Below are 27,365 nucleotides of genomic sequence, written 5' to 3'. Positions count from 1 at the left end.
TGTCCTAAGTACACAGATGCAAGCCACCAGGCTTAGAGTAGATGGAAAAGTAATAAAGGAGGCACTTGCTTCCACTGAACCTGGCTTCACCATCCTCTTTTGTCCTCATGCCACCTTTCTCTCTTGCAGACATCAAATATATGTGCAGTTCACTTTCTCCATAAGAATTATCATAATGTTGGAGAAAAATAATGTTGAAGGACAAATACAACTCAATAATCATTGTTTGTCCCTGATCTACGGTATTACTCCCCCACCCCCACCCCCTTTTCTGAGAGTGTAAAAGTTTCCCAGCTGTACATGACAGTGTTGTAAAACACAATGAGTTGAATCCAGGTTAAGTGAGTTAAACTTCAGTCTCAATTAAATCAGTAGCAACTGATTTATTCTGGATCCAACACATTTGATCCAAGATACATATTTAAACATTAGGAAAGGAAGATGGTATAATAGAGTGATCTATATACAATAATGGATAATGACAGAAGCTGCTCAATGCCTCAGTATTCCAACTCCTTCATGCTATAGCATATACTGTATAAGGAAACTTAAATCCAAACAAAGAAGTAAGACTATACAATGATTGCATATCTGGATCGAAAAGCAGCTCAAAAGATTTATGTATTACAGTACTGTAATAAATAAGTAGTGAAATTAAGAGGACTCTCCAATTATGCACCTTGTACTTTCTGGTAAGATACCACAATAGCACATGCCACATCCGCCCAGAAAAATCAAGTTATTTTAAATTCCAAAATATGTAAAGCACAACACAGCCAAAATATATTAAAGTGCAATTCTATGTATGTCTATTTAGAAGCAAGGGCCACTTAGTTCAGTGGGACCTACTGTATATGTAAATACAGGATTGCAAGTTTAATGGAAAATAAATTATGCATAAGCACAATTGTGATTCACAATTACAGAGTAATTGCAAAGAATACTGATAAAATATTTTAAAGAGTACTTTTCCAGCCCAAAGCAAGTGTTCTTTGAAGTGATTTGCAACATATATAAATAGTGGTCTTCTGCAAGCACAATCTGCTGCATGACACTGTTTGGGCAAACACTGAAATTCCTTCCCCTACCCCAGAAAAATCTGAAGAAGTGTGCATGCACACAAAAGCTCATACCAATAACAAACTTAGTTGGTCTCTAAGGTGTTAACTGGAATTATTATTATTTATTTTGTTTCAACTACAGCAGACCAACACGGCTACCTACCTGTATCTAGAACCCAGAAAATTAGGGCTGGCCTATTCATTGGGCAATAATAGATATATTTAAAAATCCTGAGTCTGGTTAAGGGGCAGTGGTCAGCCAACTGCCAAGTTCAAGGACATGGATCTTTGCAGTTCAGTAGGATCCTGCTATTTCCCTATAAGCAACTGTGCTTCAATTTGTAACTGGGTTATTTTCTCAATTCCAGAGAAATGTGGGATAAGGACATGAAGACGAGCACCTTCACTACTTTCACGCGATTGTAGTGCTGTGGAGATACCTCTGCTATGGCTACTGGGTGGGGGATGGAAAGCATACCAACCTGGCTTAAGAAGTTGCTGGGTCCTGCTTGATAGCTACATTTGAAATGAATAAGAGTATGTGTAGTTCCTTGAAAAGCTCAGTGGGTAACATGTCATTGAACCAGCAATCTGAGGATAAGTTTGTCTACAAGCAGGAAGAGCTTTCAAAGCTACTTCCATTATTCTGCATAAGTGGATGATTTCTTCTAACACATAATATTGGATTGCTTTTTCAAAAGTTTTTAATCTAGAAAGTTAAAATGTGTTCAGTTTTGTTTCAGGGATAACCCAAAGTAGGTAATGATTAACAAATGTGTTAAAAGAAGGCAGTTTACAATCAAAAGAGGCAAATCAAATTAGAAGGATTAAAAAGCACCCAATATTGTTACTGCTTGCACTGAACAGTTGTCTTTTCATAAAAGGTGAGTCTAAACTAATATGTTTCTTAGCAACTTTCTGTTTCTACCAGGAAAAATTGAAGATATTTATTATTTAAATTTCTAGGCTTCTCATCCAGACTCTCAAAAAAGCCCCCAGGAAAGAGAATGACACATGCATGAATATCACTTGATCTCTCATAATTTGGAGCCTAGGCTGAATGTGTTGAGTGCCTCCATGGACAAACATTACATTTGAGGTGATAGGAAATTTATATCCCTCTTATTCATGGTGTCTACAATGATCTTTCACAAATGCAAGTCAACACTTAAAAGTTACAGTTATCAAGGGATGAACATGAGTATCTGAACAGGGCCTCTGTGTTTATATTAAATATACAAAATATTATAACACTAATATGAAGAACAGATCCAAACTGTCTTGATTGTCATGACACTTAAAATGCAATTTAAAAGACTTTTGAGAGCAGTCATTATAATCTTATGAATCCAACAACATTTAGGAGTTAGAAGCACTATAAGGAGTTAGAAGCACTCTTAAGAAAAGGGGGAATTTGCATGTTGTAATAACTCACTTTTAAAAACCTATACTAACTAGTAACCACAGGCTATTATTTGTTATGTAAGACAAATAACCTTTTGCACCAGCCTTTGTTAACAATATTGGAAGAACTACGGTAACATTTTAGGGGCCATGAAAGGGACAAGCAATGGGATAGGAAAACAGCTTATTCTCTACAATACTCCTGCATATTTGCATCACAAACATGAAAATGAACACAACCTTAACAATCAGATAAAGACATGTCAACTGAATAGTTGATCAACACAAGACTGTAATACACCATAAAAGTGGAGGCCACTATAGCTGAGAACATTTGTAAAATTAATGCAAACAAGTAGATTACCATTATCTGTTCTTGTGTTTCCTTTTTACATAGTATTCATCAGCACCATGCTCTTGCAAATACTGTATGTTGAGAGCTAAACCACTTGAAGAAAAAAATTTCTATCATTAGAGAGAAACTATCAACCTATCAGTTTTGTAGAGCTGCTCCAAAGTTGAAAATAATAAAATGCATTTACTGTATATATATTTTAAAATAGGGTTTTCCAACTTAGTAAAGCAATGTTTTTTAACTTGCTTTAAAGAAAAAAGAAAGCAATGAAAATGTCAATGAAAATGAATGCATTAGCTACAATTTAAACTTATCTTAACAAGCACAGTAGTTCTTGTGAGATTCACATGTTCTAGACTCATTAGTTTTTTTTCCTACTTCAGTGCTGTAGTTCACACCCCACAAAAATCCTTTTGTTATATGACACTACACTAAAGACATACATAGGTTCCAATAGCCATGACAGAGAAGGAACACTGGTGCAAGAATTTGCTTATGTCCATACTGTTTACCATGCAAGCATGTGCTAGAATTCACATACATTTTAAAAAACAAAAACAACCTGGGGGGGGGGGAACCTGCAGTTTTCCTTTATGTACAGAAAGAATCAATACAAGTAATTGTTTTAAAAGAAAAAGAACCCCTAAACTCTATGGTATGTATTTATGTAAAACTGTTCTATAAATTAGAAAAGATCATGTGCATGCATACAAGGCAGCAGAAAACGTAGTAAAAGATTATAGATTCAACGCAAAATTATCGCAAAAATGTAAAAAAGTTGTCAAAAGATGAAACCTCAGTTATGAACACCATACATTAAGAAAGCAGAGAAACATGCCAGGAAAGTTGCCATATTAGCAGAATATAAACCAAAGATCCTGACATTCACAGGCATTAAAAACACATTAGTCTAAGAAACCTGAGTGAGAATTCATAGGAACGTACTGCTAGAAAAGTTTGTTCCTTTACAGGTTCGTTTGTCTATTAAGTGCTTAGAACACACTGCCAAGGTTGTATATGCAGCATGTTACTGTTTCCCATTCCATGTAATACAAGTCTTCAAATGAAGTGGCCCTGGGTGCCCAGGCAGTGTGCCAAGAGGAAGGCTACATTGAACAGAGGTAATACCTTTTTTCCCTTAAGAGGAGTTTTTTATGGCAAAAGTGTGCATTGTTCTTTCGAAGAAACCAAAGTTCCCGTTATAGATTGTTGTTGCATTAAAAATCTTCTAGTTACATTTGCCATTCTTATTAGCTTTGGCTTCTCCATGTCCAATAAGACAAATAACTTTGTAACATCCCTTTGTGATTTTGACCATCCACTTTAAGTTCATGACGTCCAAGATAATGCTGGAGATAAACCAGACGCTTTGAACTGCAAATCCTAATCTCTGGAAACCTTCTGTTCCTACCTCAGCAGCAACCTTGGTATAATAAATTGGGATGACTATGATCCTCCCTAGGAAAAATGTGATTGTCATTAGTAGTCCATTGATGATGTTGGATTTTGATGCCTTGGAATACCCCAGCACTTCATAGAACCATCTGCAAGAGAAAAAATATTAACAGAAATTAAATCAAATTTTGTGAGTGCAACCTCTGAATACAGACTCAGATTTGGATATAAAAATTCCATCAGCTCTACAAGCATTCTGAATTCCTGATGTTTATCATAGTTTCATTTCTCATCACTTTCATGCAGCTAGAAAGCTGCAAAAATATCTGTAAAGATATTCAGAATTGCTAATGTTATGAATCTTTTTTTATATATACCAAATTGTAACCAGATACAATGTTAGTGTACTTTGATATTTTTTCCTACAGTGCTGCATTTTGTGAAATACTCTGTTCCAGATCTAAGTGGTTCCTTCATTATTGTAACACAATGTCCTTTATCTTCCTGGCAGATCCAAACGAATGGAACCTTAGTACTGAAATGAAATCCATGAAAGCTCTAGAAGCAGAGTACAAAAAGTTCCACTACTCCATTTTGGCCTGCAAGAAAGGACATGTGCTGGAAAAAAGTGAAAGCCATATCTTGCCAAATCCTAGACAATATCAAAGCTTTGCCTCTCCCTCTCCACATGTGAGCAGACAAAACATATTTAGGGCAGATGCTTATGTTACAGCAAGTTAGCATTGTTACTATACTCCACTGGCTGATTTCCACGTCACTCTGTTAAAAAGTAGGATTATATTTCTCTGCCAATACCTCTTCCCCCATCTAGTTTTCTTACAATGGCATATTTTTCCCTACACTATCCCATTCTCCCAAATAGTTTTTGCATTTTTACTTAATGAGAGCTACTTGACATGGGAGTACGAGAGATGCTACCCCACAAAGTATATAGAATCATACAATTGTAGTGTTGGAAGGGACCACAAGGGTCATCAACTCCAACCCCCTGCAATGCAGGAATCTTTGGCTCAACATGGGGCTTGAACCCACAACCCTGAAATTAAGAGTCTCATGCTCTACTGACTGAGCTATCCCACAGGGTTACATATTGGCTCAAACATGAAGCAGGATGGTACCAGGATTTCTAGCAGGCTCTTGATCTTTGCTACAAGTTTATTTAAACAAAGCCTGACTTACAGATGGTCAGTGTTCACAAAGTGCAAGTGAGAAAGACCCATGATTCTATTTTTTATGCTAATAAGCATGTCATTTGTTCAAACTTTCACACCAACCACAAAGGCTCCTGCAAAATGATCCACAAGCTAAAACTACCAAATATGAAGGAAGGAAGGAAGCTTGGATTTGGTTTGGCTGAGAAATATTCTCCAACACATTAATCAAATATGTTGCTTCCAATTTCAGAATAGTATCTGGTTAATATTGTACACACTAGCTTGACATGTCAGGCTTGTTAAACTTTTTGTTGGCAATTTTAGAAGGATACTTGGGTAGCTTGCAAAGGTCACTGAGTTCAAAAGTTAAAAATATAACAGAGTAGCATTACTTGACTACTTCATTTTTGTTAATGATACAAACATGTATATGTGAGCTAGTATCAACAATTTACATTATTTACCATCTGGTTCTTCTCAAATTTAATAAATCTATATATGAATGCTGATGGGATAGCAAATCCTTCACTCTCTCTCACCACCTTCTGCAAACATTTATCAAATAAAGTAGCAAGTTAGTTTTATTTTTAGAACACTGCTTCAAAAGAGGAATGTGTCCTTTTTCACTGATAAGGCTTCACAATCTCAAAAGCCTCAGTATGGATCTCTCAGGCAGATAGGCATTTTGTATTCAGTACATTAGCAAGATCACAGCTTTCAAGATCTTTTCGTACAAAAGGCTGTGCATTCATTGACTATTCTTGTACTTAAGTGGAAGTCCTGGAGGTTCTTTTATACTGATAAATACAGCAACTCCTCATTTCAAAGAAGCAACTGCCAACAGGGTGCAGTATTTATCCGGTTAGCTGTTGCATTAAATTTTAAGTTTAGCCTATAATAGTTTAGCCCCCTTCTGACATTAAGTTCTCTGCATGGGAGCTTTTGCTATGTGGCTTCTTCAAGCAGTGTATTAGTTACAAAACGCCACCATCAGCACCACATGAGAAATGTCAGCTCCACAGCTTGTTCCCACACCAGTGTTGCCCCCACATCTGGGAGCAGTAATGGCAGCATGGGAAGTTAGCCATGGTGATAGTTCATCAAGTACAGTTTGAGGATTCAGACATTACAATGTGGCATGGGAGTAACTGTCACATGATTCCTCCTTACAGTGCAACAGTAATGCTCTTACATTGCAATGGTAATGACAGAAGGGGCCCTCAATTGTCTGCAGAGAGCCTCAGCAGCCTTCTAATAGAAACAATTAAATTATTTGGGCCCATTATCTCTTAAGGATTTGACAGAGAAAGCCAGAAAAAATGTTGGCACAGTTCTAACATAGCAGAAAGCCGAAGCCTAATTGCCCTTCATTCCACAGGATGTAAAGCCACTGCACAGTTTGCTATGGTATCTAAGCCACAGACTGTGGGAAGACAATGGCATCAGGGAATACTACAAGAACCAGATTTTAAAATACTTAGAAAAAACACAAGGGCTGCTGTACCTAAAAATACCCAGAGAACCAAATGAGGGTGAAGGCATGACTAATTCAATATACAGTGGTACCTCGCTAGACAAATGCTTCACAAGACGAATTTTTCGCAAGACGAATGCATTTTGCGATTTCAATAGAGACTCGCAAGATGAAGTTTCCTATAGCGCGCTTCGCAAGACGCATTTTTTCCGTCCCATAGGGTGCCTTGCAAGACTTTTTTTCCCCATAGGCACCCTATGGGAAACCACACTTCAATGCGTTCCTATGGGAGCCGCTTCGCAAATGAATTGGCACCCTCAAATTCTAAGCAGCAAGGTTGAACCTTGATTTTTTTTAATGGATAAAGCTGCCTGTTTAAGTACAGCAATAGTATTAAATAGAAAACTAGTTAGTTAATTAATGCTGTGACAGTTAAGTATGGTAATGTGGAATACACTCTGCATCGGCACAGTAAGCCAAACTACGGCTGGCCAGGAATATGTAAATGCAACCATGTTAATGCTCAGGCTGCTCATGTTTTGTCATAGATTTTGACTGAAACCTTTGATGTCCGGTATTCCAAAATTTATTAAAGTGATGGTTTAACAAAAAGCACCACCAGGAGGGGAAAAAATAGTCTATACCATGCAAAAGATTAGGGTGCACATGCACAATACGTGACAATGAATACAAGTGCCAAAATTGCATCAGTTTACTGAGTAGATTTCAAGTATCCTTGTACAAGGGAATTCCAATCTTGTATGTAAAGATTCCTCAGTTTATGTGACTAAAAGTAGTCTTGCTTAGAAATGAAGACTGGCTGAAAATTGGTAATTGCTAATATTATTTTGTGTAGCAGCTTTGAGAGGATTTATGCCAGTTACAAAAAGGGGGAAATTTAATTATACAAAGCAAAATTTTATTTAAAAAGTTAATACTCCAGTATTTAAAAATGTTCCTTATTACTCTGATAGGATAACTAAAATAATTTATCTGTATGTAAAAGAGTGTCTTTCCCACTATCAACCATCTTCAACCCTACAAACAGCTGCAGAGGCCCTGTTGGTGGTGCCATGACAGGGCCTTATTGCAAGTAGTTCCCATTTAGGAAATGCTCATCCTTGTGGCTGGCTCTCTTTATTATCAACATTCAGGAAGAATTTAAAAACATACCTATTCACCCCAGCATTTGATGGCTGAAATACACTGCACCTTGAAATTATTAACTGTGAGGATATGGGACTGTTTTAAAATGTTTTCACATGTTTTTAAAACATTGTGGGTATAGTTTTGCTGTTTTGTTGATTTCCTCCCTGTGCAACTTTGGGAGGAAAGGTGGAATAAATATAAAATAAACTTAGGAATGCTAGAATTATATAAAATGGCTAGTACCATTAACATGTGTGTTTGGAAACTAGTATGACGAGATTGAATAAAACCAATAGCCTAAATAATTATATTAATTTCAATGGACACACTCTGAGTATAACTTACTTGGATGCCTCCCCAAAGTTTGTTTTCTTTTACAGTCTTTAATATGTTTACCTTCACAACAACCCTTTCAAGTGGACTACTGCCATTTCTAATATACTTTGATATGGACTGGAATACTGCCTACTGAATGAACCACATCAGAGCAAAGACCTGAACACAGGTCTTGCTGTGTAGTCCCTGAAATACATACTCTTTGACAACAGGCAAGTTAAGAACAGCTCATTAATGTAAGAAAATGTCACCTACCGCTGGTTCACAAAAGGGGTAGATATTTCTGCAAGCAGACGAAAATTAGCAAAGTATGCCAACAATCCTCTTTCCTAGATAAAATAAGCATTATCACAATCAGAAAGATAGAGAGAGAGAGAGAGAGAGAGAGAGAGAGAGAGAGAGAGAGAGAGAGAGAACGTCTCAGAAAAGCAGTAACAAAATTATACAAGATGAAATAAACTAAATTGAAATATACTGTATATATTTGTTCAAAATGCCAAATTAAATGTACATAATTAAACAGAATACACTTTAGAAAAGTGCTTAAAGTCCCTCAGTTTGGTTCCCTACACCACCTATGTACATCAAGTACTTAATATACCTTGCATTCTGTTGTTAAAATTGTATAATGTTCAATATTGAATTATATCTTTTAGCAAAGTCAAACCCAGATTGGTGACCTTTTAGGATACTTGAAATGGTTCAAGAAAAATCAGATGAGATATCAAATTAAGATCTGCTGACAAATTGTAGTTTTACCCATTAACCACATACTCAACAGAAACAAGTTGCATTATCAGAGACGTCTGTAGCCTTGTTTGCAAGAGCTCTGGCTTCAGCTAATGGAGATGAGCTTTCTTTTGCCATTGGCTCTGTAATGCTTACAAACATTCTGGATGCTCATAATTTTTTTAAACTGTCAGCACATCGTCCCAAATTAGACTGTGCTCTGTAGAAGAGAAGTTTTGAATCATGAAGGAAATTAGTTAGTTACAAACTAGTCAAAAACAACAACAACATGTACACAAATAACAGAGTAGAACTCCCAAGTCTGAACCTCATCGATGCCTCTTCTAAAGGCTCCCTGAACTGGCATTTGAACCAAAGAGGAGCCAATCCAAGTGAGCGGGTCCCTGGTGCCACCTGAAAAATAGGAAGCTGCAACACAACTGCTGACAGGAGTGATGTCCCATCAGCTCATATTACAACACTGCTCAAATATCTGCACTGGCTGCTGGAACAGTGAGATGCTATGTAATGTGCAAGTTTTAAATTTGTTTTAAATTATATTTCTGTGAAGACATTGCTATGATCCCCTAGACCCCAAACTGTCTTAACTAAGTATGTGTAGCCCAAATATTTTAATATCCCTCACCTTTTTACTCCACCCCCATTGCCATCCCTTTCTTCTGTCATTAGGGCAGGGACCTCTCCTTTCATTCTTTAGAAAGCACCATGCGCATGGATGGCACTCTATAAATGACTAATAACGTTCAAATTACGAATCCCACATGGCTCCTTGCTCTGCTATTACAAAAAACAATACAGCACTCACCAGTACAAAGTAGTAAGCATACACAGCTACTAAATGGTGAATTACAAAATATATATCCCCAATCGCACTCCAGTAGAAAATAATAAGCAACAAATCTAAAAGAGAGAAAAAAGGAAAGGCTCAGTAATTTTCTGCAATCATTGTATTTCATCTTAAAGCATTTAATAGGCAATCATTTTGGGGGTGGGAAGAAGAATTAAAATAAGTATCCAATCATGCAAATACTCAACAAGTGACAAAATAATGCTTCTCCTAATCTATGCAACAAACAATCTGCAATAATTCCTGAAGTGAAAGCTGAGAGCAGAAATATAAATACAGTGTTTGGTGCATCTCTCTGCAAGACACACCAGCCAGTGCCAGGCTATAGCATGGTGACACAACAGTGAGGCACCTCATCCTAAGCAACTATATGAAACCCTTTCTGCATGAGTAGTCATGGTACGATACTTAGCCTGTCAAAGCTTTCCCATGATTCCCATGTTGCTGCCATGTGCTGACTTGAATGCAGGAGGTGTCCACTGTTTCAGGTAGATTTTGTGTATGTGTGGATAGGACCAGCCTTGGAAGGCATTAATGTTGTTCACCATTTTGTCTCAAAACACACACATGCCAATTACTGGGTAGGCTGTTCAAGTTTAGCACTTCTTCACCAGAGAGTTGAATAATTTTGTTGCAGAAATTGAATACAATAGTAGTTTCCCTTAAGAAATCATAGGAGGTCATAGCACTGAAACGGAGGACTTGCAATATAAAGTGTAGAGGGGATTTCAATCTTATTCTGAGGGAAATGCTTCATGTGCTGCTGACATTTTTAGTGAACATGCTGAGCTTTCTTCCTATCACAGAATAAAACTGAAAGCACCCATGAACAGAGCCACTAGATAGATAAATCAATTATAATGATAAAGTAATAATAGTCTACTTGCCAGTTCCATTGGGGATATCTTTAATGGAATTTATTAAAAAAAACCAAGTCCAAACATCCCACTGCAGTGGCACCTCCAGAGAGAGGGCACACCAGTCAAACTACTGACAATGAGAAAAGTGAAAGATTGGCAAAGGGCAGCTATAAAATAGATAGCAACCCTTCTCCGTGGTATCAGGGTTATAGTTTCCAGCATATCATCAGGAAATAAAGCCCCAAGCCTGGATTGTGGCACCTAATCATATGACAGTGCTGCTTCCCACTAATATGAACCTCAGGTATAAATAAGCAAGCCAATTTCCATATGGGTGTTTGGATGTTGCTATCCATTACCCCTGCACAGCATCCACAGTCAGTAATAAATTCCACCCCACAATGCCTAAAGCACTTTTGAAAATTATTTTTGGTTTTGCCATATGTTTTAGGGCCCAAAAGAAAAGATGCATATTCACGTATGCATTTTTTGCAGCCCTTTAAGATGGGGGGGGGGAGGAGAGGTTCAACTTTCACAGGAACAAAACTGAACCAACCAGAAGATGCTTGCCATCTGGTTTAGTTAGCTTCGCTTCCCCTTCATTGCATTGCTACAGTTATCAAATTACTGGTGCCAGATCAGGGTTACTGCAGTGGGGCGGGGGGGGGGGGGAGGGTAATTCCTGTTGCTTCAGAGGAATGACTGGCTGTATTCAGCCTTGGAGTATGAGACGTTGGCAGAGGAACTAAAAGATGAAGGCCAGATCTGAGGTAAAGTAATTGTAAAATGTCAAAAACCTATAAGCTTACAACATTACAATATTGTCAGTAAGCATATAATCATATTTCCCACCAGCATGCTCCCCCCCCCACTAACACAAAAGGCAAGGAAGGTAAATTCTGCTTTCTAAGAAACACGAGTTTCCTAAAGGCTAATACCGTGGTAAATATTATTATTGTAAAAAGTTAAGTTGTGCATGGTGCAAATTACAACAGACTTTACAAATAACATTGTATACTTTACCAGATAGGAGGTAGCCTGAAGTAATAGCAAGATTTATTTGCACTGTAGAAGGCTCGCCCCTAAAAACAATGACACAAAGGATGCAAAAGTTATAGCACGTGCATGACAACTACATATATGTACATTAGTTAACACATATTGAAATATTTGCCTCCTCCCCCCAAAAAATCATCCTGCCTGCCCTCATGCCCACTTTTCTACCCTCCCACACAATTTGGGATGCTGTAGGGAATAAGAAATATTTAACTAACCGTGACATATGACAATAAGGTAAAGTAGCAGCTCTTCAACAAAGAGCTTATTAAGAGTATGGACTATGGAAGATGGAGAAACTCTTCACTGAAAAAGTAAAACTACCTGGGCCTCTCTAGTCTTGTTCACTTGCAAGCCATAGAACACAATCCATAGAACTCCATGGCCTCTTTATACCAATGGTTTTCAGAGCCATTCTGGGATTTTTTCTCTTCCTTTCTGCTGCTTTGCTAGTTTTTATGGGCCCGACAAGCAGCATGCTAATCTATTACTGACTGATGGCCAAACCAGTTTAGCAATCTTTCTTCTGCCACCTTCACCCTTTATGGGGGTGGAATGGGTTGTGTCTCTGTGTGCAGGAAATGGTACATTGTCTTCTGCTCCCTAACCTTCACTGATTAGGCTAAGATGTATAGATGAAAATGGAGATGGTGAAACTTTTTCAGTCCAAGAGTCATTTATCTCATGGGCAAACATTTGGGGGTTTTGGTGTGTGTTTTTCAAATTTTAAAACATGTTTATTAATACAGTTTGATAGTACAAAACAATCCCCTGCTTGTCTCATAGAAGAGACACAGGGAGTCAAAAGCTATTTTATCCTGTCTTTGTAGTTCATCTTTACTTGCATAAACAATAAAACACAAAGCTGCAACAAATGGGCTACCATTCTATGGGCTACATGCCAGGAGTAGGTGGGGCCAGAGGTAAAAATGTGTGGAGCAACAGATGTAGAAAAAGTCACATTCCAGCCTCACAAAAGTCTGAGGCTTGACATACACCCTCCTGCAAAATCTCTCTATCCTTCATCCTGGCAAGCAAAAGGCATTATCACACTTCAAGGACACATTCTAGCCAGGCAAAAGCAATTGAGAATGATTAGGAGTTTTTGAGGAGAGACACACTACAGATATATCTCACATGTACACAATGATCCCCAGTGATGCAACATAAGAACTTGATAGACAAGACAGAGGATTAGGCTTCAAATTAATGTAAGACCTATATTTGAGCCTTAAATAAATCTAAATTTTGTGAATCTTCATTGCAACATTTTACCTGAAGAATGTAGCCAACATAAAAGGAAGAAAAGTGGCTGTGGCATGCTTGTCATTCCCCTGTAATTTTCACCTACATTTAAACTGCAATTTCCCAGACTTAATTATATTTGCCTCTAATTGTTCCAATTCTCAAATGGCAAGAAATAGTTCCTAATTAAAAAAGAAAATCTATCATAACCTGACTTTAGAGTTTAGGTCTGCCTTGTCTAGGGAGAAGGCAAACTTTAAACCATGATCATACAATATCGTTTCAATTTCATCAGCATTTCTTTCAGTGTTTTTCATCAGTCATAAAGTCAAGTAAAAGCAAACCATGGCGGACTAATCAAAAAATGGAAAGCAAACTTGTGCTGTACTAAACATCAAAAGGAGTGTGCAAAGGGAATTTCAATCGTAGATAGACCACATGTGTCCAGGTTCTATACAGTGTATAAACGCTGCACCAATGTAAATTGTATAAAACTATTTAGGCCTAATAAGTAGAAGCAAGTTTGTTTCCACTTAAAACAATGTGCTCACTTTAAAAAAAAACACGATCCTAGGTTTCGGTTGCAATCCAACACCAACAGCAGGGATGTACAGAGCTGTGAGGCTATCACAGCATCTGCAGCCAGGATGAAAGGGAGCAAGCAGACTGCTGTGCCAACCAAGAGCGACAAATAGGCCTGGATTGGGAACCAAAATATCCAGGGTGGTTCATTCTCTCATCACTTTCACAACACCTCATTTTCTACAGGCTGCTGCCAGCATGGATCTTATAGGCAATCTTCCCCCAATCACACACACACACACACACACACACACACACACACACACACACACACATATTGTGGAGAAAGGGGAAGTGAGCACAAAGTGACACTAGTGTTACTCCAGCAGTAACCAGCTTACCTGGGAAAGCTGGACAGAGGGATACCTCCATTCATTTCAACTCTTTCCCCCAAGCCCAGCATAAGGAGGGAGGGTTTAGATTGCTCTGCCCATCATGAATTACATTTCACCTTGATTCTCATGATAGCGAGCCAACAGCAAGTTGTAGCTGAATTTTCTTGTGATAATGTTTGCACAGATTTCTGGCAATTGTTGCTTGGGTTTTTTTTTAAAAAAAAGGAAAGTATGAGAACAAACTGAAACCCAGCAGACATATGCAGATAAGGCCTACAAACTGCAGTGCCAAGAACTACTGTCCCACTCCACAAATTAGCTGAAAATATGAATCCAGAAGGGAATTGTTTCTGTATACACCACTGTACGCCTCAAAACCAGCAACAAAAACTCGAAGCTTCAAAATTAATGAGAAGCTCCAATTTGATCTTCAGCAATGGAAGTGGGGTCCTACATTTTATTTGCTATTAAAAACTTAGTAGCAGTGGTGAAGAAAGAAGCAGGCATTTTTTACTGCAGTAGACAAGTAGATGCTGTTGAAAGAAGAACTTAATATAGCCTTTAAACCTTCTTCTTATTCCCCCACATGCTAGCTAAATCACAGCCAACTGAAGATTGAAACTATTTCAAAGCTCATCCAAAGAACTCCTGTTCTAACAAAAGAAACTAGTTCTCTCCCTGAATAATCAGGCATTTAATAAAGTTTATGTCAGTAGATTTATGTCAGTTTCTTACTCAATATATTTAAAATCTGGTAAGTCCTCCCCCCCATCCCCTGTACAGAAATCTAAGCCGTTATGATTGTAATGCTCCCCAGGTGGAATTAAGAGCAGGTAAAGGGAACACAAAGCACACAATCCAAGGAGTTGCTTCCAATAGCAACTAGCCACATTTCTCTGGTGCTGCTTTTCAGTGAAAACGCAAGATCAATACCAACATACATTTTCTAGAAAGACCACCCTCATTTTGCAATGCTTTGTGTCATCTTTACAAAACATTTTAGGAAGCAAAGTGGCCTCAAACAGAGATTCTGAAAAAGGGACCTATAATTTTATGCAGAGTTTATACAGTGGTACCTCGGGTTACAGATGCTTCGGGTTACAGACGCTTTGGGTTACAAACTCCGCTAACCAGGAAGTGGTTGCTCCAGGTTAAGAACTTTGCCCCAGGATAAGAATGGCGCAGCGGCAACAGGGAGCCCCATTAGCGAAAGCGCACCTCAGGTTAAGAACCGTTTCAGGTTAAGAATGGACCTCTGGAATGAATTAAGTTCTTAACCCGAGGTACCACTGTACCAGCAAACCATGTTGAACCTCAGCTACCTGCATCAGCACCTTATTAAGAAAAAGTATTCACAGTATTGGCTGTCTAATTCTTAATGCTGCCACAGAGTTCTCATCCACACATTTTATTTGTAGTATCTCATGTTATTATTATTTATTTATTAAATTTATATTCTGTTCTTCCTCTTGAAGGAGCCCAGGGCAGCAAACACATCCACAAGCAAACATCATCATCATCATTATTATTATTATTATTAAAAGGCATTGTAACATTCTCAAAATATCCAGTGGTCTCATGGTTGCCAGGAGCAGCATCCTTCAGCCATCAAATACTTGGGTAAACAATGGTCATAGCAGTAAACAATATTTATTTAGACAGAGAGTGGTGATGATGGTATCAGTGAGGAAGCTTACAGGAATTTTATCACTGTAAAGGCAACTTCAATAAGCAACTCTGATAATCCAGAGCCTCAGAATTCGTCTCCACATTATAGCCAACACAAATAAAGTCTTTGTAACAGCACTTTAGAACTTTTGTACATAAGAAAGTCTTTGTAACAGCACTTTAGAACTTTTGTACAATTGGTAGAGGTAAATGTCTTATGCTTTAAATAAAGCTTGGAAATAATAATATGACTAGCAGAGTGAAGAGCAATAGAACAGACGAGTGGGGCAAGGAAAAGGGGAGAGGAGATTTACAAGCAAGAATGTGCCTTACCAAACATGGTCAGCATTAACAGCTTCATCGTACATTAAAATATACAAACAAAATACTCCAACCAACAAGGCATGGAATGTTGATACCGTCCTAAAAAGAAAAGAAAAAACACAACCCAATTAGGAATGAACTGGATTTCAAATTGGGGGAGCGGGGTGCAACAATTATATGCTTCTAGAAATTCTCAAAATATTTAAACCTCAGTTGGAAAAGCCTGCCATTAATACAGATTGCAAAATAGTATCCAAGGAAAATAGTTTGAGTTGGGAGTCACCTACACTAGAATGTTTCAAAGTGCTTGTTCTGCATGTAGGAAACTATTATTATTATTATTATTATTATTATTATTATTATTATTATTATACGCCAATGTCATCCAAAAGCTGGGCAGATATGAGTTTCAAAGAACTCACCCATTGCAGGCCATTATCTAGTTTACTTCATAGTGAGAGAGGGAGACCTCAGCTACCAGGCTCCCTACAAACAAGAGTAGGATAACACCAAAAGGGGGTTCCCAGTTATTATATACTATTCCTTTTTTTAAAGACCATTGCAGAAGCAGATTTAGGGCAGAGCTATAGTTCTGCCATACTGGGCACCAAGTCTAGGGAGTGCCACAGGGCGCCACAACTATGACCATAGAGAATTGAGCAGAATGGAAGACCAGAGGTGGGAGGCACAAAATTTTGGCCTCACAGGGTGCCGCTGAAATTTGAAAGACTGAAGTCCCTCTCTGGCCATTGTCATTTGTGTCCCAAGGTTCAAAGTGGTTCATACACTCTGCAGATAACTGTGCCAGCTTAACACATCAGGTATCAGAAACTTGAATTAATGTTGTTTAAGCTTCGCTTAAGAATGACAGCTAGCACATACAGGAACTCCAACACCACGACACATAACTCTAACACTAATACATAAACTATGTGTGCTTTTTCATTCAGGCCATTGGTGGCACCAACAGCAGCTCTGTCACCACTTCCCCAAAACTAAAGCCAAGGAGAAGCCTCGAAAATACAGAGGTCCAGCAAATCTTTGGAATGGAGCCATAGATTTCAGCGCATTGAACTGTCATCTATAAGAACCCTGATCAGAGAGATAAATTTACAGAATGAAAATTAGTCTTTTGTTGGTTCACCACACGTCTGTTTGCTAGTGTTTTAAGAGATAAAACACTGAAGAAACATTATCTTCCAATCACTTTGGGGCTTCAGTTAAGAAAAGCCTAACAGAAACTTTGCCTATTGTAATGGCACTCTTTTAATGGCAGTTGGTAAACAGTCTTCCAATATCCATTCATTTGGCACCATTCCAACAGAGAAAGATTCACACCACTAAGTATATTCTCTTAGAAATATGGAGTACTGTAGTATTTTTCCTTACACCACAAGCAGATCTCACATTCAACTGCAATACTTTCAACGTGAAAAATGCATTTAGAGCACTAACTATTTTATAAATTGCTAAGTAGTTCGTTTTCCCCGTGTCAAATTTTAAAACGGAAATTCCTCAGAGCAGGGACCTGTCCTCTTGAACTCTGTAAAGTGCCGTGCGAACTGATTAAGCTATATTTTTGTATGAGATTAATGTTTTCTCCCACAAGAGTACTGCAAAATATCACTTAGGCAACAAAATGCAACAGATATCTGCAGTGGGGGGCAGGAGGATCGCAGGCAAGATGTGCATATCACAAATCAGTTGTTGTGTATATTTTCATATTTAAGAACAAAAGCATACTGCATCTCAGTGGTCAATTCATAGAAGGCAAGCAATCAGCAAACAGGATACCATCCAATATTTTCTTATAAGTCTCCTACTAAATTCCATTAAAAGTACTTCTTGTGTTCTTATCAGTTTATTTAGGACAAGAAACAATGCTTCCACTTTGCCCATTTTTGTGCATTTAACGGTAAACACTCAGCAGAGCACGTTTTCTACCGTAGTACGGAGCTGAAGTAACAGAGAAAGCTTACATTAGTTTATATGCAACCTTGACTGCTCTTAAAAGCATAGGAGCAGGGCCAGTAAATAAGATGGCACCCCTAAGTAACCACATATATTTTTCTGCAACTCAGTAATATGCACACTATGTAAACAAAGTTAAAGACACTGTCAAAATGGCAACCAAGGTTCATTAATATTTTTAAATTCTAAGTCAAATCACTTTAATTTCAAATTTATTTATCGGTACTTATTTATTATTTCAATTTATATCTCACTTTTCAACATATAACATCTAAAGCAGCTTTTCTGTAAAGAAAATAAGTATTTTTACGGTAACCAAAAAATGGAACTAAGATCAATTGAGTTTTGGAGGTATGTTCTTTTGGCAAGTGTGCTAGGAAGCACAACTGAATTATTACAAGTTTTTGAAAATCTATTAATAGTTGTATCCCATTGTTTATAAACTTTACCTTGAATTCCATTCGATCTTCTTCTTTTGGTCAAGACTGCTAAAACCAGAAGTTACACGTGCAGAAATCCAAGAACTTAGCACATGGAAGAGAAGTTGAGATATAGCAAAACTGCTAACAGCAACACCCAAATTGAGTTTACTAAAGGCAGACATCATTCTTCAGCCTGTTAAGGGAAGAAGAGGGGGGGGGAGTTCCTTAATTCAGGAATGGATTGTCAAGTATAAGCAAAGCAACAATCATGTCAATTTAAATAACATCATGAAACACAGAAGCTACAACTCTCAACAGCCATAGGTAGAAGAGAAGCAAGCATGCATAAAGTTGGAGGTGTCCAGCAGAGTCGTCTCTACTAAAGAAAAACACCTTTTGCTGCATACATGTTTGTCCCCTGCTCACAGCTCAGCTTTCTTGAATTGCAACTATAGTTTTAAAACCTTTCTAATACCAGCACACACACTAAATAGATTGGCCCTGACCTCTCAAGTTATGCCAGCTGGGCAGGGATATGTTTTCACTATACCCTCTACACCAGGATAACTCAAAAGTAATAGTTATGACAGTGCAGTGTCTTCATTGTGCCATCATAACTTTAAGTCAGCCAGCTACACAGTTTAACTGTGACAGCATAAGGGAGGGAAAGGGAGGGAGGGAGCTGAAGAGGAGTGCCCAGGTAAGTCAGAACTAGGGTTGCCATGTGTCCTTTTTTTTCCAGAACACGCCCTCTTTTTCGGGGGTAAAATTTGGGACAAATTGCATTTATTTGCTTTGAATGGCCGCCATATCGTCCTCTCTTTTGCTCTTCAAAATATGGCAACCCTAGTTGGAAACTTATCCTTCTCCAGGGCTAGGTCCGGTCTCCCCGCAACACTGATGTGAATTAACGGCAGCAAAATACACACACAAAAAGAAGAATTCAAGGCAGTGATGGCCAAACTTGGCCCGACAGCTGTTTGGGGACTACAACTCCCATCATCCCTAGCTAACTGGACCAGTTGTCAAGGATGATGGGAACTGTAGCCCCAAAACAGCTGGAGGGCCAAGTTTGGCCATCACTGATTCAAGGCAACAAACCCCAAAGCCACAGAAGGCAAAATAGTAGCTCAGTAGCCAATCACAAGACTTTCCCAGGAACATAAACTAGGAGACAAGCAGAGCTCACAAACCAAGACCTGCAGCCTGCAGCCACATCACTCTGTCCCCATGTAGTTTGGACAAGGAAAATACAAGTGGAGTTCTCAAAATGCCGTTGGTGACCACCTCACACTCGTAACTCATTTTTCCTTGCAGAATATGAAACAAGGCACACTGGGCAAAACGAAGAGAAGTGAGACACATTGTTCTACTCAGTGTTTGAAATTCCCCAAGTGTCAGGCACGTTTTGCTACTGGCGCAGGTCCAATTGCGACTATGTGGAAATTACTGGACACCAGGTTGGCAACCATGGTTTAAAAAACCTCTGCCTTAATCCATTTTTAATACCATTTTCCATTTCCACTGTGTGTTTTTCCTCCTTCTTGCATGCTAGGACAAGTGAATTACTGTAAGCTACAGTCAAGTGATGTTGTTGAGATCATAGAATCATAGAACTGTAGTGTTGGAAGGAACCCCAAGGGTCAGCGAGTCCAATTCCCTGGTGAATAGACATTCCGTTGTGGCGACTGTAACCTAGGTTTAAAGGTGCCATTTGGTGTCTAACTTATATAGTTAGACCAGGCATCCTCAAACTTTGGCCCTCCAGATGTTTTGGACTACAATTCCCATCTTCCCCGACCACTGGTCCTGTTAGCTAGGGATCATGGAAGTTGTAGGCCAAAACATCTGGAGGGCCGCAGTTTGGGGATGCCTGAGTTAGACTGTCCTGCATGAACCGAAAGTGCATCCTAGGATACATCCAACACTCTCAAGTGGTTATAGATTGCAGGGGAAGATCAATAGTGATGTGAAGAAACTTTCAGGGAAACTAGTCCTCCGTTACTGATCTTATTGATGAAGCTTAATAAACCTCCAGTAAAGCCCAAGGTTCCCTATAACACTTTGAAAATCCCTGGTGCAAATTAAAAGCACTTCATAAGAACCAGGCTTAGACCTATAAAAAACAGAGTCTATAACTTAGAAGAGTATCTATGCTTTACATTAAATATGTTTAAACAGACATGATTTGTGCAGCCTACCAAAACAGTGTTGTATTAATTAGCCATAACCCCAAGAGACTAGATCACAACCCTGTATAGACAATTTCTAATTTCAGCAGGAAATCAAATGAGGTTCTTTGGGGGGCAATTTACAGACCTTATTAAGAAACAATTTCCAAAGAGTGTTGACAAATGAGATAATGTTTTTTTCAAGGTGCATTGAATTAATTTGCTAGGCAAAGCAAACAAAACCTTGAACAAACATGATTGTGTTTAGCTCATGTTCAAAGTAAATTATTCAAAACCATAAAACAAAGTTTGGAGCACATATCCTTATGTGGGACGTATCCTTATCAATTCTGTGCTAAGAGCACCACTTTTTAGCTATTTTTGTTTTTACCATTTTGCCAATTTCCCATGCAAACCTGATGGCAAGATTCAACTGAAAATAATAGATCTAGCATGAATTGTCACTGAGTGGATCCAGTCTGCTTTTTAAAACTAAGGGCTGATTTAGTAATTATAAAGTCATGGTCTATCCAACTATAATCAGTACTGTAGCAAAATTCTTAATGCCACCAATACTCTCCATAAGCTAATGGCCTCCTGTTGATCCATAAAACCAGAAGCTGAAATATATGTGCAGAAGCAGCCTTCTGTACAATATTTCCCTTCTGAATTGTTTCTCCCAAATGCAAAATGATGCTATACAGGCAGTTTATTTTGTTAGCGCCCTGTGCACCTTTACTGTGCACCAGTTCTGTTTTAGTTTGAACAAATGCTTATTTCCAATCCTATTGAGCAACACTACACCAATAACATTAGACATGTACCATTTTTAAACTAAAGACTACACTAATACATTTAAATATTATTAACACTTAGAACCTCCAGTAAGCAGATTTTAACTACCAAAAGCAGCCATTTCTTGTTTGTTCCAGAGTGCTTATGAATGAACTGTTACACTGTAACCCTATGCGTAATTAGGCTGCAGTCCTATATATACTTACCTGAGTACATATCCTATTGAATTTACTGGGGCTTACTTCTGAGTAGATATGTATAGGATTGCACTTAAGTTTCAAATAATCCAGTAGAGGTGGAGAGTTTTACTTCCTAATAAATATGAGTAGGATTAGGCTGTAAAAGTTACACAAAAATCAAAGGCAATGTTAAACCTATACCTAATATTCCAACTCCATATCAGACAATTATTTTGAGCTACCTTCATGCAACCCAAACAGCTAACAATTGGCCAAGTCTTGCTAATAAGTTTTTTAAAAAACAGCCATCTAGCTGAACATTTGTGCATGCATTTCAACACCATAATGTAACCCCAAGAAATGGGTCTTGGCAACAAGGAACCACGTCACGTATCTTCTAAGACTGAAACAGCTCAATACAGAGATAAAAATCAGATTCTGGACAGTACATTTTCACCAACTGGCAAGGCCTCAGAATTGTCATTAAGTATTAGGTGGGTAAAGGTTGCCACTCCTGACTGAAATAGTCCATGGCCATTCTCCTCTAAATGACTTCTGGACCTCTCAACATGCATTTCCTCTGGGGCAACAAAACACAAAGATAATAGGAAATTGTCAGACTCAGCCATTTCAAAATACCGTTTCAAGGTTTGCCACTGCTTTTTGTAGTAATAGATACAACATCCCTCATACACACATCTTTCATACCCACCCTAATTCAAGGATAATCAATAATCAGGTGTTTCCATCCCAAGGTCCTTGCATAGATTATACATACATAAACTGTTACGTGTATACATAAACTGAGAATGAATCCTGGTAAGGCAGAACTATGCTATGCGTAGGTGGTAAACAACCTGTTTTAGACAGGGCTACACTACCTGTGAAAGAGCAGGTTCATAGTCTGGGGATACTCCTAGAAACAGGATTGCCACTTGATACCCAGTCAGCATGACTGGATTTCCTGCCCAGCTACTGCTGGTTCACCAGCTGTGGCCATTTCTCGACTGACACAGCTTCACCAAAGTAACTTACCCTCTGATCATCTCCAGTTTCATTTATTATCATGTGATCTACATGGGGCTACCCTTGAAGACTGTTCAGAAGCTACAACTAGTACAGAATGTGGCAGCCCAAGAGCCAAGTGGGGTGGCTTATTGTAACCATACAACAGTAGTTTTATGAGAGTAGCACTGGTTGCTACTGCTGCTATGCCCAACTCAAGGTGTTGCTCTCAACCCTCTCCCAGCATCAACCTGCCTGGGCCCAGAGATCTGTAGGAACGATACTTCCGGGAGCCCATCATAGTTGATGTGTCATGACTCCTTCTCTGTGGTGGCACCCCAGTGAGGGAACTCCCCTCCCATTCAAAATGCAACTATACACTTTTTAATGGCAATTGAAGCTGTATCTCTTCACCAAAGTTTCTGACACATACTGTCAATCAGTGTGAGGGGGGGCTGCTTTCTACTATTTTTTGTGTAAATCACCCTGAAGTACTGCCCAGCTATTTGTTGGGGGGGGGGGAATTAACAAGTCTTAATCATGGACCTTAGAACTTGAATTCCAAATCTCCCTTAGAACGCAACTGGCTGGTCCAAAACTGCTAAGGCCCCCCGAGATACCACAGCTTTTAAGAAAAAGGCAACCAAATAAGCTATGACCAAACCAAAGACATCAATGCAGACTGATAATGGCATCAAGAGAAGCAATATCATGTGGATAAAATTGCAAGAGTGAAAAGTTCAAAGGACAAGAAAAAAATCCAGTCAAATGGAAGTACCCTACCAAACAGGCAGGTTTCAAAGAAAATAGTAAACTACCCAAATATCATTTCTTTGCACCATCATCTCCTCTCCAAACATAATTATGCCTCATGCAAAGGAATTAAATAAGGGCATTCATCCCAACAGCTCCAATCCAAAACTGTCCATATTCAAAAGACATTTTGCCTTACTACATTCATTTTGTTTACATTATCTCCTAGCACCTGCTTATTGCCAGCATTTCAGGTTCCCAAAGATGCCTTAATTATGGGGAACTCCATATGCACTGCAGATTAGAAGCAATATAATTCCTGAAGAAATTCACATATATTTTAAACCTTAAAGCAGCCTATGTGCACACTTACCTGAGAGTAAGCCCCAGTAGCAATTATTCCTAAGTTATTCCTAAATTATTCCTATATACTGTATAGACATATATAGCTGTACTGGACATTTACATATCAAGAGCAAAGGAGAATGATATTAACAAAGAAACAGAAATAGAAGGGTGCCCCCCCCCCCGCATTGATTCAAACAAATATAAAACTAGTAAGAGATTAGCATCAAAAGACCCATGTGGGATTAATATATAGAAAGCAGCAAGGCAATACTCAATTATGGCAGCAGTGATACAAAATGTTTTCTCACTTGGAAAACTGAAACTTGAAGGCAGCACTTCAGTAACAGGCTTGACACAGAAAAGTAAATAGGCTACAATAGTACTAGTGTGGCTTGACTGACCAGAAACCATTCCTGTGGAGCCACAAGGCTTGACAACCTGACAGACCTTACGGGTAGATCCAAGAGCAGGGCCTCCACAGCCAATCTTAAAGGCTGCTGCAGATCCTTTAAATAACCTGACCCCAAGCTGTTTAGGCTTTTAAAAAGGTAGCATCTAGCATTTGAAATTGAGCTTGGAAGTGCATTAGGAGCCAGCGCAGCAGGTGCAGAATTGGTGTTGCAGGCTCTTATCACACAGCCTTCACACCTCTTGTCACACTCTCAAGGTACCGGTATGCACCTGGCCCTTCAAAAGAAGTGCAACCCAATACAACACCAGTGACACACACCTTCACCCAGATCACATTTCTCCACCCACATTACACTTGTCTTATCTGATCTAAAAACCAGCTTGTTTGCCCTCAGCCATCTCATGCTACCTCCAGACACTGTTCAAGACTTCCGCAGCTTCCCTGGGACAAGCAGGTGATGACACAGCAGCCTTTGGCACAAACTTGGGAAGCAGTAAATGGTAGTTTGAGCCACACCAGCAGGAAGTGGGAGAATGTGCCTTCCCTCATCTTTAGCGTGTAGTGTAGTAGTCTTAGTGCTGAGGTTCAAATCCCCATTCAGCGAGGAGCACGCTGAATGACCTCAAGCCAGCCGTCAACTCTCAGTCCTAAGCTACTTTACACAGCAAGTACAAAATGTGAGTGGGGAGAACCATGAGCTCTTCAGAGAAAAGGCATGAAATAAACAAGTTCAAACCTCTGGATCAGTTCAGTCAACGGCTTCATTTAGATGCTGAAAACCACAGGAAATAAGATGGAATCCTGAAGCACCTGAAAGGCCACAGGGTGGAGCAGGTGTCTCTCAGCACTACTTTCTGGGCTTGCCCCTCTAGAAATGGCTCCCAATTCCAGAAGGAAACCATAGCCCAGTGTTTCTCAACCACTGTTCCGTGGCACACTAGTGTGCTGCGAGACGCTGGCTGGTGTGCCGCGACGTGCGGCGACGAGAAGGGCGATTTGCATTGTCACGTGCCTGGCGGCCGCCAATAGTCAGCACTAACCCACCAGAAAGCAATATTTCTCCTCCTCTTTCCCAAAGCTCAGTGCAAATGAGCCTGGCGGCCGCCAATACTAAACACTGACCCACCGGAAAGCAATATTTGGCAAGTGTTTCTTACAGTCATAATTATAATATAGGGCGGCACAGAGTTAAATTTTTTAACCTTTTTAATGGTGGTGTGCCTCGTGATTTTTTTCACGGAACAAGTGTGCCGTGGCCCAAAAAAGGTTGAGAAACACTGCCATAGCCAATGGAATCCAAGGCCAGTGAGCGACCCAGGAGAACTAACAGCATTGCATGCAAACCTGGTCCATTCCTAGCATCATCCACCAGTGTGACGAGGCTGTTTCTGTCCCCACATCGGGTCAGAAATCTGGCTGGAATGGATCCAAGTAATCAGCATTATCCGCTACTACTTGGAGTGCCCAGGAAGCGGTATACCCCTGATGTAAATAAATCTGTACAGAACTTAAAAGCATTGAAGTCCAAAAGTGTAAGAAGGCTGGGCCGAATCTTTGGTGCATTGTTTCAAAGCGGACAGGCCACTTTCACAGCAGGGAAATAGCAGCACAGCCTAAGCTACAGTTAACACTCAATTTGTGGTTGGTACCTGGGCCCTCTCTCCTTGTTTACAGGGGTGCCAACTTTAATAAAATGTTTTATTGTGGCTGCAGAAGGGACCTCGTCTCCTAAGCCCTGGCTCCTATGCGTCAGTTATCTTTGTCCTTATTATCAATTCAACCAGATTCCTGGTCCTGCCCTTTTCTCATTTCTTCTCCAGCAGCGCCCCATTTTCAGTTCCCAGAAGAGAGGGGCAAAACCAAACTCAGGCATGGTGCTGCGAATAGGAAAGAAAAGAGGGGCCTGAAGAAGAGGGATCTCCTTGCAGACCCCCCGCTCCCGGGAACTCGGGTCCCCCACCGACCCCGAGACTCCCTCACCTTTTCACCCGCGCGCCCCCGATCCAGCAACTGCAGGTTCTCCTCCTTTCCTTAGCCACACAACGCATCGGGGAGCGGGGCAGGGTGTATATGTGTGTCGTGCGCGGAAAGGAAAGGTTGCTACGGCATTTCGCCTCCTCCTCCCGCGCTCAGGAGCAGCTTTCGTGCGGGCAACTGCGAGCCCGAGCCGGCCTCTCCGGCGGCGCCGCGCGACTGGCGCGCATCCTCACCTGCGCCCCGAAGGCTCCCCTCTGCCTTCAATAAGCCCTAGCACTCGCCCTGAAGCGCGCGCCGCGCACCAGTGTCTGCAGCCGCGCATAGAGAAAGGCGGCATCCCCGGACACGCCGCCGCGCAAAGGGCCTACGTGCCCGACACACGACCCGGTGCCCAGACGCGTCTTCTCCCGTTTTCTCCTATTTGTCGATGGGAGAAGCCGTGCCCCCCACCCCCGCGCGCGCCGCCGGCTCTCACCTGAAGTATCACCGCGGCCGGGCGGGCGGCCCTGCCATTCCTCCTGACGGGTCCCTGCGGCGGGGGAAGAGCCCCTCACACGCCCACGCGGCGCGGTTTCTCCGGCGGAAACGGCCTCCGCTGCTGCTGCTGCTGCTCCTGCGGCAGCCACGACAGGCACCCACTGCGGGATCGCGTTACGCCGGCCTCAGCCTTAAAGGGGCCGCCGAACCGCCGCCGCCTCTAAAGTTCCCCGTTGCCGCAGGGCGGGAAGGGCCCAGGGGGAAGCCGGCCAGCCAGCCGCTCTCACCACCGCCTTCCTGGCCGCCCGCCGAGCGCCCGCAGAAAGAAGCAAGCCCGCCTCGCCGGCCGGCCCGCTAAAAAAAGGCAAGCAGGCAGGCGACAGAGGCGGCCACCTGCCTCCCTCTGAAAGGCACTTGCTGGCGGGTTGTTGATGTGGGAAGCGCCCCCCTTTGGAGACTGGGCAGGAGGTGGGAGTTCGAGGCGGACTCGGAAAAATCCCCTCACGCCGCCGCCGCAATATTTCATTTTATGGATTGACCGGGAGGGCCTGGAGATTTCTCACAGCCAGGTATTATGAAGAAGGCGACACGTTTGCTTCCCTCTCCCCATACTGTCGAGGATGCTTGCGCCCTAACCCAAATTTTACTGCTTGTTTCCCACCCTTACAAAAAAACAACAACAACCTTATCGCCCCTGTTGTTTGAGAGCCAGATGGGATTCATAGGCGGGATTTTAGGCCCATTTGGCAAAGCCAATTTGTCACCACATTTTAGATTCCCATATTTCCTCCACTAGGCGGTGTGCATCAGGGGTGGCTAACATGGTACCCTTCAGATTT

At 40.5% G+C, this 27,365-nt stretch overlaps 1 protein-coding gene across 2 annotated transcripts; it reads right to left on the bottom strand.

The window, feature by feature from the left end:
- Positions 1 to 11: 11 nt before the first annotated feature.
- TLCD4 (TLC domain containing 4) lies at positions 12 to 26,842 on the bottom strand. Of its 2 annotated transcripts, none has more exons than XM_035123023.2 (7): positions 26,525 to 26,842; positions 18,437 to 18,602; positions 16,026 to 16,115; positions 11,830 to 11,888; positions 9,905 to 9,999; positions 8,605 to 8,678; positions 12 to 4,364 (listed from the first exon to the last, which is right to left on the bottom strand). In XM_035123023.2, exons 2-7 carry the CDS (start codon positions 18,592 to 18,594, stop codon positions 4,049 to 4,051), a joined length of 792 nt encoding a protein of 263 aa, XP_034978914.1. In that variant the 5' UTR covers positions 18,595 to 18,602; positions 26,525 to 26,842; the 3' UTR covers positions 12 to 4,048. The 2 variants fall into 2 exon arrangements, with proteins under 2 accessions (XP_034978914.1, XP_060132707.1); XM_060276724.1 differs by lacking the exon at positions 26,525 to 26,842 and adding an exon at positions 26,053 to 26,441.
- Between the last annotated feature and the right edge of the window lie 523 nt (positions 26,843 to 27,365).

This window comes from Zootoca vivipara, chromosome 7 (genome assembly GCF_963506605.1).
Source record: "Zootoca vivipara chromosome 7, rZooViv1.1, whole genome shotgun sequence".
Lineage (NCBI taxonomy): Eukaryota > Metazoa > Chordata > Lepidosauria > Squamata > Lacertidae > Zootoca > Zootoca vivipara.
This window is presented reverse-complemented; position numbering and strand designations above follow the sequence as displayed.

Coding starts and splice junctions, on each gene's coding strand:
- TLCD4 (XM_035123023.2), bottom strand. CDS start 18,594: ATGATGTCTGCCTTTAGTAAACTCAATTTGGGTGTTGCTGTTAGCAGT. Junction 11,889..16,025: donor GTTAATGCTGACCATGTTTG/GTAAGGCACATT, acceptor CATTGTTTTTAG/GGGCGAGCCTTCTACAGTGC. Junction 4,365..8,604: donor ACCCCTTTTGTGAACCAGCG/GTAGGTGACATT, acceptor TTTCTCTTGCAG/ATGGTTCTATGAAGTGCTGG.